The sequence below is a fragment of the Siphateles boraxobius genome, unplaced genomic scaffold (assembly GCF_051911475.1).
Source record: "Siphateles boraxobius isolate OS27281-9 unplaced genomic scaffold, OSU_SipBor_1 7, whole genome shotgun sequence".
NCBI classification, from domain to species: Eukaryota; Metazoa; Chordata; class Actinopteri; order Cypriniformes; family Leuciscidae; genus Siphateles; species Siphateles boraxobius.
The window spans coordinates 15,136,242-15,150,802 of record NW_027509197.1 but is presented as its reverse complement, the minus strand read 5'-3'; the positions used below and the strand labels follow the sequence as shown (position 1 = coordinate 15,150,802).

The 14,561-nt window shown below is 38.9% G+C and overlaps 1 protein-coding gene across 1 annotated transcript in view; it reads left to right on the top strand.

Moving 5' to 3' along the window:
* Window positions 1-14,133, top strand: part of igsf3 (immunoglobulin superfamily, member 3) — a 179,529-nt gene extending 165,396 nt beyond the window's left edge. The window contains exons 7-9 of the mRNA XM_077216175.1: window positions 2,435-2,845; window positions 6,253-6,675; window positions 11,081-14,133. Coding sequence (XP_077072290.1) covers window positions 2,435-2,845; window positions 6,253-6,675; window positions 11,081-11,331 — 1,085 coding nt within the window. The 3' untranslated portion in view covers window positions 11,332-14,133. The remainder of the gene's footprint in view (window positions 1-2,434; window positions 2,846-6,252; window positions 6,676-11,080) is intronic.
* The last annotated feature ends 428 nt before the right edge of the window (window positions 14,134-14,561 follow it).

Sequence of the window (14,561 nt, the reverse complement as noted above, 5' to 3'; positions counted from 1 at the left end):
GAGAAATTAGAAAGAAAACTAAGAAATGTGTTGTGTGGCAATCCCATCCATTGGTGGTTCTGCTTTAGAGGATTGAGGAGTCATTCTCCTGCAATTTTACTGCTCGCTCTGGAGTCTTCTGTTGAGATTCCCTATGGAACGACTGCCAGCTCTTTGAGAGCATCTTTAGTGTGCAACCAACCAGTAATGCCACACAAGATGACATTTTTATGAATTAAATCCAGCCCCATGCAGTTTCTGAACGTACTCTTTATAAGTACCCTAAACACTGCAGTTCAATGAAAATAGACTGGTGTATAAAAGTGTGGGGTTAGTTGAATTCTTGAATATTTTTGAGTCCCTTTGAAAAACATGCTAACCAAAGCTGCATTTATTTAATAAAAAATTCAGCAAAAACAGTAATATTGTGAAATTTTATTATAATTTAAATTGTAATAATAATAGTAATCCATTTCTCTATATAGGTTTTAAAATGGAATTTATTCCTGTAATGTCAAAGGAAGCCGAATTTTCAGCATCATTACTCTAGTCTTCAGTGTCACATGATCCTTCAGAAATCATTATTTTATGCTGATTTGCTGCTCAAGAAACATGTCTTCTTATTATCAATGTTGAAAACAGTTGTGTTGCTATATATTTTTGTGGATAATATGATTCAGAATTCCTTGTTGAATAGAAATATCAAAAGGTTTAGCATTTATTTGAAATAGATATTTTATAAGTATAATCTTTTATAAATGTCTACTGTCACTTTTGATCAATTTAATGCATCCATACTGAAAAGTATTTATTTAAAAAAAATCTTACTGATCCCACACTTTTGAACAGTAGTGTATATTCACATGCCTTAAATGTACGTGTCAGGAAAAAGAAACTGTTTTTCTTGAATGTGGTGAGTAAAACATTTTTTTACGTTATTAAAAGGTGACTGAATCTGTGATTTTTCTACATCCAAGCAAGCAACTGATCTAATCTGACTACCATAAACAACTGAAGGACACTTTCATTCTTGTCAGTATTGTTGGAGTCTTGAACTATGGGGAGATATTAACTATGACAGCCCTGCAAGAGTGAACACAACTCATTTTGCTGTGTGACATTTTAATTTAAGAAGCTTGGTCTGGTATCAGATGCGATGACAACAGTATGTCAGCACACAGCGATTATACTGCAAACTCCTCAACATGTGTCACGTCAAATACAATAATGATAATTGATTATTTGTAGTTTTCGCTGCATTTTTGGAGTATGTGTTTATACTTGGCTTTTCAAGAATATGGAACAAAGCCCATATGAGTAAATGTAAAAGCCTAAACTGAAGAGCAATTCCTTATTAGTTTGCGGTTTCGTTTTTTTTAAGTCTTAAACCTTAGGAATTGAAAGGGGTGGGGGTGGCTAAATCGGTGAGATTTGACATTATACAATTGAGGAGCTTTTCTGCAGGGATTGAGTTTAGGCCTACTGGTTAGAAGCATGAGTGTGTTCATGCCGCTGTTATTCCGAAGAAGGTCCAGGCTTAGGGATGAATCAAGGGACTTTACTGGAAGTGGAGAAATGCGTGATGGGGATTACTGGAGCCAAAGTGTCAGTGGAAAATTGGATTTTTAGCAAAGAGCCATTAACACATGAAAAAAATGGAATGTGAAGTTTCACAGATGCTCATTAATTTGTGGTATTAATAAATGTAAAAGAAACAATCATATGAAGTCCCAAAAATGTATTATTTTCTTGATAAAAGGGGCCGTCTGTGTGTTGAGGAAAATGAAAGGAGTGATTCAGTGGCATATGTTTAATGTGTTTGAAAGTGTGCCTGAGCCATTTGCATGTTCCTATGCCAAATAGCAGGGATTCACATAGGACATCTGCTCTCTTTACTTTTAAGCACTTCTCTGTTGCACATATCTAATATCACATATTTGTAAGTGTGTGAGGCCTAGTATTTGCAGTTGTGAAAGTGTGTCTCACGTCTTCATTGTGTCTTCCTGAGCTCTTCTGGTGCTCATAAATCCACTCATGTTGTGAAATAGCTGATGGCGGTCACACCTGACACACCTGTAGTAATCCAATATGTATGCCCTTATGTAAGCCTTTCTCTTGTTTCTGACATCTTATTTCTGCCACATGTAACACGAGTGATATCCCCTCGGCAACAACATGCGTATATCCATCCGGATAAAAGGTCTATTCACATCAGAATAGAAACAATAGATTCCCATGCACCTACCCTTGTGAAAAAAAATGCAAGTGGATATTCAACAAAATTAAACACACTTCTTTTTAACAAGGATACTCCCATCAGACAAGAAAAACAGACAGAAGTGTCTTTTTGTTGTTGTTGTTGTTGTTGTTGTTGATGTGCATTCATTTTAAATACGCCGTAAATCTCAGTATTCACTGTTCTAACGTTTCCCCTTTTTTATTTCTCCTCTTTTAGTGAGTAAACTGAAGGTACACAAGTCTAACCAGAGTCTGCATTTTCTGGAGGACAGTCGGGTGCGTGTCAACTGCTCCGTCACGTCTCAAACCAGCCCGGATTCTCAGCATGCCGTGCTGTGGTACGCCCGGAAAGCTGAGGCCGGAGAGCCGGATGAGCTGCTTTTGAAGATCAAACACTCTGGAGCATTTGAGTACGGAGCGTACGCTGAGGAGGAACGTCTCCGCAGCCGTGTGCAGTCAGAGACACTCTCTCCTCGGCTATACGGCCTCACACTGCATCGTTCCGAGACCAGCGACTCTGGAACATACTACTGCCTTGTGGAGGAGTGGCTCACGGACCCTGATGGAGCCTGGTACCGTCTGGCACAAGACTTCTCCGGCTTCACACATGTGGTGGTGAGACAGCCAGGTAAGAAGGTGGTTGCTTATGAAATTGATGTATATATTTCTATGTAAAATTTCTGTGAAAAAATATAATTACATTTTCTTTCTAAAAATGTAAATGTATTTTTCTGTGTCCCACGTTTTGTTTGCAACCTTTTTACTGCCTAATTTTCCATTACTAAAAACGTGACATCACCTAGGAAATCACCCACTTTTTTTGGTGTGTGTGCACGCATTAATCAAGTTAATCTATTCAACACTGTTCCCCAAAGAAACAATATCAAATAAATGTTTTCCTTCGATTTATGGGAAATTTATCTGGAAAATGTATCACTGTATCCACAAACATATTAAGCAGCACAACTGTTTTCAGCATTAATAATAATCATTTAAAAAATGTGGCTTGAGCAGAAAATCATCATATTAAAATGATTTCTGAAGGATCATGTGACACTGAAGACTGGTGTAATGATGCTGAAAATTCGGTTTTGCCATCACAGGAATAAAATATATTTGAAAATATATTTAAAATTGTAATAATATTTTGCAATATTACCATTTTTATACTGTAATTATCATCAAATAAATGTAACCTTGAGCATAAGAGACTTCTTTAAAAAAAATGTTTAATGGTAGTGTTTCTCCAATTTTGGTGTGGTTTTCTTTCTTTTTTTTCCATTTATTTAATTTATAAATTCCTCCATTTAGTTTTTAGCTTAGTTTTTTGCAAGGAAATGACAAAATTACACAAATAATGGTAATAAACTTCCATTTAGTGACAGGGTTCCAATAACTGCTTAAAATGAACAAAAGCAAACAGCTCTCCTGAGATTGACGATCAACATTTTCTAAAGATTTCTCTGAAGAATTTAGTTTTTTTGTATCTTTTTTTTGTATCCTGTTCATGGAAAGTGTCGGGCAGTATTTACAGTGTCACCCAACTAGCAGAGCTGGCCTTTATTCCTACAGCAGACTCAGGAGCCTTTGAGATTTAGTTGTAGGTGTTGCCGTCCCATGGGCTTATCAGGCCATCTGGCATGAGAGGATCGGAAAGAGCAGCATGAAAACATTCTCCCCCTGAGACCGCCATGGAGCGCAGCCATCCTGAGCTCATGCCTTCCCGAGCTGAATCATTCATCAGCATGTGTGCATTTTATGAGAAGTAGACATAAAGAGAGACTGAGGGTTAGTACGTTTGACTCCTCGAATGCAAACGTACAGGGTATCAGCCCCTTAGGGAACCCCCCCCCCCATCATGGGCCACAGACCTTAGCACTCACGAGGGGGAGTCAGAACCTCATAACAGACACAATCACGACTGCCGGAGCCCAGAGGCTTTACTTATGATGGCCATCTGAATGGCACACAGCTGCTGCTCCACTATTCACCCCGCGCAGCTGCACATGAAGACCCCTAATGCAAACTGCCTCAGCTATTTATCTACACCCCCCCCCCCCCCTCTTTTCTGATAATGTCCACTTTTTTCCAGTGACATCATGACCTAGCTTCTGTATGCAGGACTAGCATGGTTCAGGGGACTGTGTCTGTAAGGTTTGCACTACTCTGAGGTCACCTGGGCTCTTTGGCAGCACTGTATCAAAGCTTTGAGAAGCAGGGAAGACAGATCTCCTCTCCACACAACACACTCTTCAATATTACTGCCTTACACATGGGTCGTTGGCTTACCGCTGTTACACAGACGCGCTTTGTTGTGCAGTTTGTCCTCGGGTCCGTTAAGCAAGTTGCTTTAGGAGCACAGGTGGCCAAGACATCTGCTCCTCTGAAACTCATCAAGGTCAAGAAAAGTGTTTTGGCACACTTTCTGTAGGTTTTTACTGGTCAGATAACTTCAAGATATAATAAATTATTCTAAATAAATAATGCAAATCTCAAATTCACATGAATATGCTGATAATTATGGAAGCCCTTATTTTGCATAGTAGTTTCATTCTTCAGCATGAATGCGTCTCCCTTAGCATACAGCATCTAATCTTCTTCTCAGCACTGCTTCAGTCGAGCTGTCTTTTATGAATATCGTGTTTTATATTTCTTTCTATTGTCTCATCTCATATATTCACAGTATATATCTCTATAATATATCTAAATATGTGTTTGAAAATTCCAGTCTTATTTCCCTGGGGATGTGAGTGCGAGTGTTAAATCACTTCCCTGCTGCATGATTGCCTGAAATAGCATCCATATAAATGTATTTACAAATAGATAGTTGATGAAAGGTTCACCACCTCCTAATCTGCCATCTTCAAAGTCAAATTGCAGTGCTTTTACATGAGCAAAAGATAAGAGGAGCCCCTTAAATTCTGCCGGAAAATGCGGTATTTTCAGCCTGAACTCAACTCAGACGCTGAAGTATCTTACGACTTCTCGCGCATAATGTGATGATTCTCACCTTCAGTTGAGAGTGACATATTGAACAGCTAGTTCCACATTTCTGGATGCATTATGCCCTGCTAGAAAATAAAGTTAATTTTAGGGTGTGTATGTACTTTTAGAACTTTTCTAGAGTTGGTTCTCTCATTATTTTCTCACCCTCATGTCATTTCAAACCTAAATGACTTTCTTTCATCTGTTGAACACAAAAAAAAACATTTGTTTTGGCAAATTCATGTTTCTTTCTTTAAAAAAATTCATGTGAATGGTAACCAGGAACTGTCACGCTCTTAAGGCCCATTCACACCAATGACTATAACTACAGTGGTAAAGATATAGTTCTAAAAATGGTTTTAAATGTAAAAGAATAGTCCACACCACAACTGTAACAATAATGGCACAGAGAAATTATATCGTTGGAATCACTTTTAGAATTATCCATTCCAGCTGATAAATGATAAAAACACTGACAGCCAATCAGAACCCATCCTGCTTTAAGAGCTCAAACATTTAAAGCGGCAGACGACAGAACTGCAGCGTGCGCTTAGAATAAACTGAACGTTATTGTCTGCTGGTGTGGATGCTTATATAGTTCTTGATAGTTATCTTTTTAGATACCTTTATTGGTGTGAATGGGCCCTTTAAAGGACAAAAAAGCACCATAAAAACATCATAAAACCCAATTTATACACTACCGTTCAAAAGTTTTAGGTCGGTGAGACCTTTTTCTTTTGCTTATCAAGGCAGCATCTATTTGAATGTATCAAAATCGTATCAAAAATACAGTAAAAACAGTGATATTGTGAAACATTATTACAATTTGAGTAACTTATTTTATTTTAATACATTTTAAAATGTAATTTATTCCTGTGATGTCAAAGCTGGATTTTCAGCATCATTACTCCCGTCTTGAGTGCTACATGATCCTTCAGAAATGATTCTGTATTCTGCTCTAAATAAATGTAACAAGTAGTTTGCAACAGATGCTACCCCAGTCTCTGAGGAACTGAAATGTTGTCATGCATTTAATGGTTTTTATTGCAGTGGTGAAGTTACAGGTGGAGGAGGCAGAATCTAATATCACCGTACCTGAAGATGGATCAATCCGGCTGGGCTGCAGCATTCTGTCTCAGTCCTCGAAAGATTCCCGCTTCTCTGTATCCTGGTACGTGTACCGTTTGGGACAAGAAGAGGAGGATGAGCAAGAGTGTGTCTTTTCCATCGGCCATGATGCAGTGTTCGGTAATGGGAACTGCAGCCCTACAGAGGAACCCGGTCCAAACTCTCGCCTGAAGTTTGAACGCACCAGCTCTGACCTGTACAGTCTGACCATCCAGAAAGCTCGGCCCAGAGATGCAGGCAATTACTACTGCCACGTGGAGGAGTGGTTGCTGAACCCACGCAATGCATGGTACCGCCTGACCACCAACAACTCGGGAGTCACCATTGTTAATGTTATGGAGCAGGGTGAGGTTTTGCACTTTATAAGCACTAACCACATCAACACAAAGTACTTCTGGTTGTTTATATTTTCTTTTGCTTTTACACTGTCCACCAGGCCCTGGTTTGACCTGGTATTAAGATGTGTTTTGGTCAGTTGGGTCACAATTAAATACAAATACAGGTGTAAACGGGGGCTAAAAGGTTTTGAGCTTGTCCACTTTTGACCACTTCCAGAGGTAGTCCAAAACTCATTTAATTGGATTGCGATCAGTTTGTGGTCAATGCGTTCAAACAGCCACAAAAGACTGTCTACTCTCAGCCCAATGACTTAACGTGTAAACATTATGGGAATTGCTCTAGCCAGACGGGATTTAAACTTTGTCGGCTGAAGACCCAAGTTTGGTTTGAAGACAAAAAAAACATACCAAACACAATGTTCTCTCACCATTGATTTCTAACACGCACTCACAGCGTTCTGCGTGGTCTTCCGGGCTCCGGCTATCAGAGCAGAAACGAAAGCTGCTGCTCTCCGTATGTTTCATGTACTTTCCGTGAGCTTATTTTCCCCATTAGATAAAAAAAATAAACATACATTTGCCTGCCCATAGACTCTCCCCTCAAATAAATCAGGACAGAAGTGGATGACCGTGGATAAAATAAATGGATTAAAACACAAGGTGTAAATGGAAATGTCACCCTCATCTACTTTTGATCTGATCAACCAAAACGCATCTTAAATCTAGGTGTAAATAGGGCTTCACAATGCAACTAGAGAGCCTAAGTCCCTCCCCTTCGCTTCCGGCTCATGGAACCTTATTTCGGAAAAAATGTGTATGGTAGTCAATGGTGAGAGACAACTTATCTTTTTATTCCGTCTGAACTGTGCCCTGAATTACACATATGATGTTCGTCAATTTAAAAGATAATTATGAAAGTCAAGAAAGTTGCAGTTTGTCATAAAACAGAAGAGTAACATTTAGTTGTATGTGAAAATCGCTCAATGAACTACATCTCTCGTCTCACACTATGTATGTCATCAAGCTCGTATGTGTGCAGTCTGGTACAAAACACACAGGCATGACGGCGTACATTGCGATTATAACGTTAGACTATAGAAAAAACGACAGACGTTAGCTTCAGTAAAGTTAGCTTCATTCATTGAGAGAAAAGGTATGACGTCACATGCGCGCCTTTTGGGTTTGTAGTCTTTGTAATTATGTATTTTCACAGTCTTATACCTCAACAGTTTTACATCAAACTGTGACTTTCTTGACTTTAAAATGTGTCTTTTAAATTGACAAACATCATATGTGTAATTCAGGGCACAATTCAAACGAGATCAAAATATTTGTTGTCTCTCGCCATTGACTACCATACAACATTTTTTCGAAATAAGGTCCTATGGTGGTCCACCGGAAGGGGAGGGACTTAGGCTCTCTATTTGCAACAGATAGATAGATAGATAGATAGATAGATAGATAGATAGATAGATAGATAGATAGATAGATAGATAGATAGATAGATAGATAGATAGATAGATAGATAGATAGATAGATAGATAGGTAGATAGATAGAGGGCCTGAAATTAACACCTGACCACGCGCCAAATGCCGGTGAATTTTACAATTGACCCTTCGCAGGGAGCTTGATCGACAGGTGATCTGACCAATCATACTTCGGCATCCGCCATTTTGTCCGACAAAGCAGTCAGGAGAGTTAGTAGATTAACATGGGACGATTTGAACTTGAAAAACTGAATATACTGACGCCTTTCCGCGGTTAAAACAACATTCCTTCTTGTGTTCATTCATGTTTGTTTTGATGTGCTATAAATGAACTAGAAGGAAGAGATGATCGGTTCACGAGCAGCTTTAACTGAGGCTCTACAGCGATCTGTCACGACACATTAAAGAGCCACAAAACGGTATTTATTGTTTAAATTTCTTTTTAAAAATTACCAAATTTGAAAGGTGAGATGATGTTTAATATGTTTAATATCAAAAGTGACCGAAAAGTAACCTGGTCTGTCCTGTCTGTCAGTCTCATCTCTGATCCGCGATGTATTTTTCCCTGCGTGAGAACATGGTGTGTGCGTGAGAGCGGCGTAGCTTGTCGGACATAGCGACAGTAACTAAAGGGGGGCGGGTCTTTGCGAAGGGTCAATTGGCGGGTAAAACTGTCAATCTACCTGCCACATTGGCAGGTAGCCAATGAGAATTGAGTGATTCATTAGTTTTTGTTTTTTTTGTGTCTGTCTGATAACATCAGCAATTTCCATTCAAGCAGCTGATTTCTGTGAATGCATGTAAAACTAAATGTATATTGCAGCACAGGGTGAAGTCACTATACATTAACGACGATTTGAGACAAATAAATGTGCATTTAATGTAAAACTATGTAAACGGCGCTCAATGGCGCGGCAGGATTTTGAACAAGGTCCTGAGCCATTAGTGGGCGCCGCTTACAGACGCCTAATGGCGCCGCTGGTGTGTGTACACTGATAGAAAATAATGTGTTCGAATTTTAAAGACGTGGTTCTGCGCAACGCGGTGCCGTGTCGCATCCGGTGTGCGGCCCGAGTTATTATTACTTATAATGACATCGTTAATAACTTGACAGCACTTAAATGTGTATTTAAGTTAAGTTAAAGAACGATGTTTGTGTGATTTCTATTTTTCACCTTTATGAGGCAAAACAAAAAAATTGGCTGGTAACACTGGCTGGTGGTCAAAAAAGTTAACTTCAGGCCCTGGAAAGAAAGAAAGAAAGAAAGAAAGAAAGATAGATAGATAGATAGATAGATAGATAGATAGATAGATAGATAGATAGATAGATAGATAGTAGGGGTGGCACGGTTCACAAAACCCACGGTTCGGTTCGTATCACGGTTTTAGGGTCACGATTTTCGGTTCTGTACGGTTCTTGTTGTTTTTTTTCTTTTAATCTTTAACACTCCAGAAATGTACTTCAGCATATGATATAGGCTATAGCTTAATTATCCACAATTCAGGATACAGTATTAAAAAAAATGTATGTAATCATGCACAAACTGAATTTGGCTTGACTTTAAGCACATTATTGAGACCATCTCTGAGGAAAACTAGGTGACATTTTGATACAGCAAGAGAGAAAACATTTATGAAATGCTTTTGTTTATTTGGCAAAAAAGGAGAATGTGTATTGCTATCTCTACAGGGACTTATGTGCATTTTTAGCACACAAAGATTAAAATTAACTTGCATTTATCAAACTGTCAACGTCAGTGTAGGTCTTACAAAATGTTTATCTTTTAAAAGAAAAAGAGAGAAACTCTTAAAGCACTATCTTTTAAATAAGTCAAAATATGTTACACATAATTGCCTATAATGAGGCTATAACAATAGCAAAGGCATAACCATAAAGTGAAACATAAGTTCAACCTCAACACAAAAACAGTATCAACAATCCTTCTATTCCCTGAGAGTGAGGATACATTTTTTTTCACTTGAAATTAAAGTGCAGTACATATGACTGGAGTTCTTATTTAAACTTGGTGTCACTGTATATATTTAAATATCATAGGTAACATGAAATCCAAAATGTTCCCACACACCGGACTTATACGACGCTGGCGCATCCTACAACTCCGGTTAGCCTTCCTTATATATCCCACTTGACATTTCTATACATGACGAGACCTGCAGCACTCCATACTCCACTTTTACTGTAGGCCTGTTCGACTTGAACCGGCGCTGCACAGACCGATCGGTTTATGACATCAAAGTACCGCAAGAGTAATTGAAAAGCATACGGAGCCGTTGCTCTCGTGGTACTTTGATGTTATTCATCGATCAGTCTGTGCAGCGCCGGTTCAAGTCGAACAAGCCTCATATGTATGACCATTGTCCCACACATCTCTTATTTCGCGCGAAAGGTAAACACACTATCTGAGGTCACGGGCACGGGGTTACATTGCGCATGCGTCGAACCGTGCAACGCACACACCCACCAAACCGAGACAAGCGAACCGAACGGTTCGGATGTTTTTTCATGTACCGTGCCACCCCTAACAGATATGTAGCCTCCAAACTGCACAGAGTATTGTAATCTCAAAAAATGCCCCTTGATACCTCTGACAAGTAACAGTATGAGGTCATGGGACAACAGTATAGTATAGAACTTAAGACATTTTGTAGCACAATGCCTACTGCTTCACCTTACTTTTTTAATAAAGAGTTGGCAGTATGCAATGTATAGTACACAGCATTGTAACAGTACAGGCTTGTTCTATTCAGAGCTGCATTAACACGAAAGACAGGATTTATCGCTTGTTATTTTATCTTGTTGGTTTGGACACAGTGTTCACAGTGCTCTCTTTTTGTTTTAATAAATATTTAACTGACAGGTTAAATTATTCTAACTCTCTGTCATGTGTCTCCCTCCTCTCTAGTCTCTACCCTACAGTCAGTTGTTTGTTCCAACGACTCCCTCTTCTACTTTGTTTTCTTCTACCCCTTCCCTATCTTTGGCATCCTCCTCATCGCGGTCCTGTTGGTGCGATACAAGAGCCGCAGCTCCAGCAAAAACCAGGAGGGCAAGAACGGAGCGCCGCTCCTGTGGATCAAAGAGCCCCACCTCAGCTATTCCCCAACCTGTCTGGACCCCCCAGCCCTCAGCCTTCACCCTGGCTCTGTGGAGTAACAGTGACGCAAACACGACCCTGTCTCGCTCTGAGACTCGCTCATCTACACTCTCTCTCTGACTCCCTCTCTCTTTTTCGTCTCTCCTCGTTTGTGATGAGGCCACCAGAAAGTAATCTGGGCTTATAGCCTGGCCTGTCAATCCGTCCTTATGACTGACTAAGACCTTCCTCAGTTGAAGTTGGCTACTGGTGGTGATGCCTAGACGTTTGCTTTGCTTTCTTTTTCCTGATCTTTTTTTTTTTTAAACATGATTTTACTTTTCATACATGCTCTTTTGTGAGAATCTTTCCTTTGAGGTGGCAGTATCTGTGAGCCTTGATGTATTTTACCTGACTGACGCCATCCTCATTTTTGGTTTGCTTTTTTTATTCCCGCTAATGAAGTCTGGTGGAAACCATTGCATATTTTTTGTTATTTTGTCTGTGCTGATATTTGCTTCAAAAGACTGGAAGGTCATTGCTGAACCATGAACGTTTCTAGTGACAATGGTGTATTGATGAAGGAAGAAAAGGACAATATTTCCTCGGAAAAAAAAACTTGGAAAGCTGACAATAGGATGTATATTGATTTTGTTTGTGTACACGTGCCACAGAACTGCTTGTTTAAAAGGACATAGAAAGCCCTCATTGTCCACCGACTCGAGGATATACATGAACCCTTGCTCATCCTCACTGCCAAAGACAGGTTCAACTTCAAAAGCCACAAATTCAAAATCAAAGACTCCGAATAGGATTAGACGTAAGTAATGAGAGCCATCTGACGTCATCCAGTTGGAAAAGACAGTCTCGACACTGACATGTTTCCTCATCGCTGGAGCTCAGATGTTTCCACATGCCCTCAAATTTCACATTTCATTTCTAGGTATTCTTGACCTTCCCAATGTTAAGAAGATAAGTTTATCTCCTGAAAAAAACCTTTTGTATTTGTGTCTATGTGTTTGACTGTGTATATACAGTATACACAACTGACCCCACATTTAGTGAGCGTTCGCCTCAGTGTCCTCCAATTTTCATAATGCAAGGTTGAATGGAAACAAAAGGGGCATGAAGGGCTCCAGAGTTTTTGAATTTCTTGTAAAAACAGTGTCTTGAGGGAGACGGCTGACAGGACACTACCTACTCAAGGGACATTCTCAGTGCCAAGACCTTTTTATCATCATACGTGCCCTGTAATGATCCAGGAGGAAAGCAGAAATTGGCAGGCTTCTGAATATATGAGTTATGAAGGCATTAGACATTTTGTTTTATCTATATTCTACGTCACATCAAGTGTTGTTTTTCTTCTCTTTATGGGTTTTTGTTTAAAATATGGTGCCCGATTTGTTACCGCTAAAAAAAGTGAAAAGATTGTGAAATCTTAATGCGCCGTCTCATAACCTGTAACCTGTGAAGACCTAATAGTGTGATTATATCTCTTGAGAGGGAATTTAGCATCTAAATTATTGTCGGTCTCCATAAACATTTCAAAAACACTGCCATATTTTAACACTGAAAATGCTTTAACAATACTTGATCATCGCATTTGCTCTGCATTCCACACTAGTCCTGTTTCATTCAAGGAGGATTCAACCTCCATACTGAAAGCATTAATAGCTTAGCTGTAGCGTGAATTAATTTTATGTAAAATTTTCTTTCCTGTTCAATTTAAACACGGACTACCAAACATAATGTGTTGTCTAGTAACAGCAACATGCGTTCTGACACCAAACTGGATGGGTCTCACTTATAGACAACATTGGTGACCTTCTGACAGTGCAACTTTCACTCTGTTCTCACAGTCGCTCAGAGTGTCACTGCCGCCCTCATGTGATCTCGATAGTCAACATCACAGCTTTTCTGTAAATGAAATTTAGATCCACTTGAAGCTTGTGGTCGTCTTATTTATTGAATCATAAAACTCCTAGATAGAATATGTGAACTTCATAAATCTGCATATAAAGAATGTGGCAGAAATAGCAGTGAACATTTTAGGCAACTACAGTATAATATGGCTAATTAGCGTGTCTAGAAGCTTATGAGACATGATTCTGAACCAATCTGGGAATCTTCATAAAGATGATACAGTGGTTTAGCTCTCTTTATCTACTAAATTTTGTTGAACTGTACAGTGCATGATGAGTAAGGGGGACATTTTATTAATGTCTGAAAGCTGTGTGTTGTGACATCATGTCAGATCAATGGCATCCTCACTATCTCCACCTTGTGGAAGGCCTCGCTGATTCAACACAACTGTTCAATTGAATGAATGTTAGCCATTCTAACACAGCGACCCTCAAATGTAAGGTAACAGTTAATTATTTGATCAATAATGTCAGCCTTCCTCAAGCAGGAGATGTGTAATGTGGCATTGAGTGTGATATTGCAGTTCTGCTGTCATTCCGTCTGTACAGAATTATTCAGAACTCTAAATAGTGTTTTTGTAGTTCAACATGCCCAGCTGAATCATAATGTTGTAAATGCATTTCGAGGGTTGCATGTCATGGCTGTGTACTGGCAGTATAGCTGCAGAAAAACAAAACAAATGATAAAAAATATTGTGTTGATGTGTGTTCAGTTCAGCCAGTGCTGCTTTTTTCAAGTGGTGATTTTTATGGGGTTTTTTTATAACCAAAATGGTGCACTGAATATTTAAAAAAGTTGCCATGTTTTTTTGTGCTTCTGTGTTTTTGTTGTACTCCATTTAATTTTTGTTGTGTTTTTTTTTATATCGATACTTATTTGATTCAATTGTAGCAATTGCTATTATGAAAAGGCACTTTGCTATTGTCAGTTAATTGCAATAAAACGTTCAGTGCACAGCATTTTAGATTGTGTTTATATAATGTATCAATTACTGTACATGGGGCCCAATATACAAATGTTAAGTTGCAGCTGTTAAAGGGGTAGTTTACTAAATTATATCAAACCTGTAAGACTGAACATTCCTACTTTAACTTTGATTGTATTTTTAAAAAAAATTTCAATATCTTTGTTTCATTTCATCATTGTTCCACAGAAGAACGAAAGTCATACAGGTTTGGAACAACATGACTAAATGATGACAGAATTTGCATTTTAGGTTGAACTATCCCTTTAAAATAAGCTTTTAAATTTACCATTACAATTTTTAGTACAGTTGCGTTCAGCTAAAGAATAAGGTTTCTGTACTTTTCTTAATAAATAACAGATGCATTTGTGAATCTCTTCTCTCCTTGACCCCCAGGGCTTTGAAGAGAGTGGAAAATCCTGA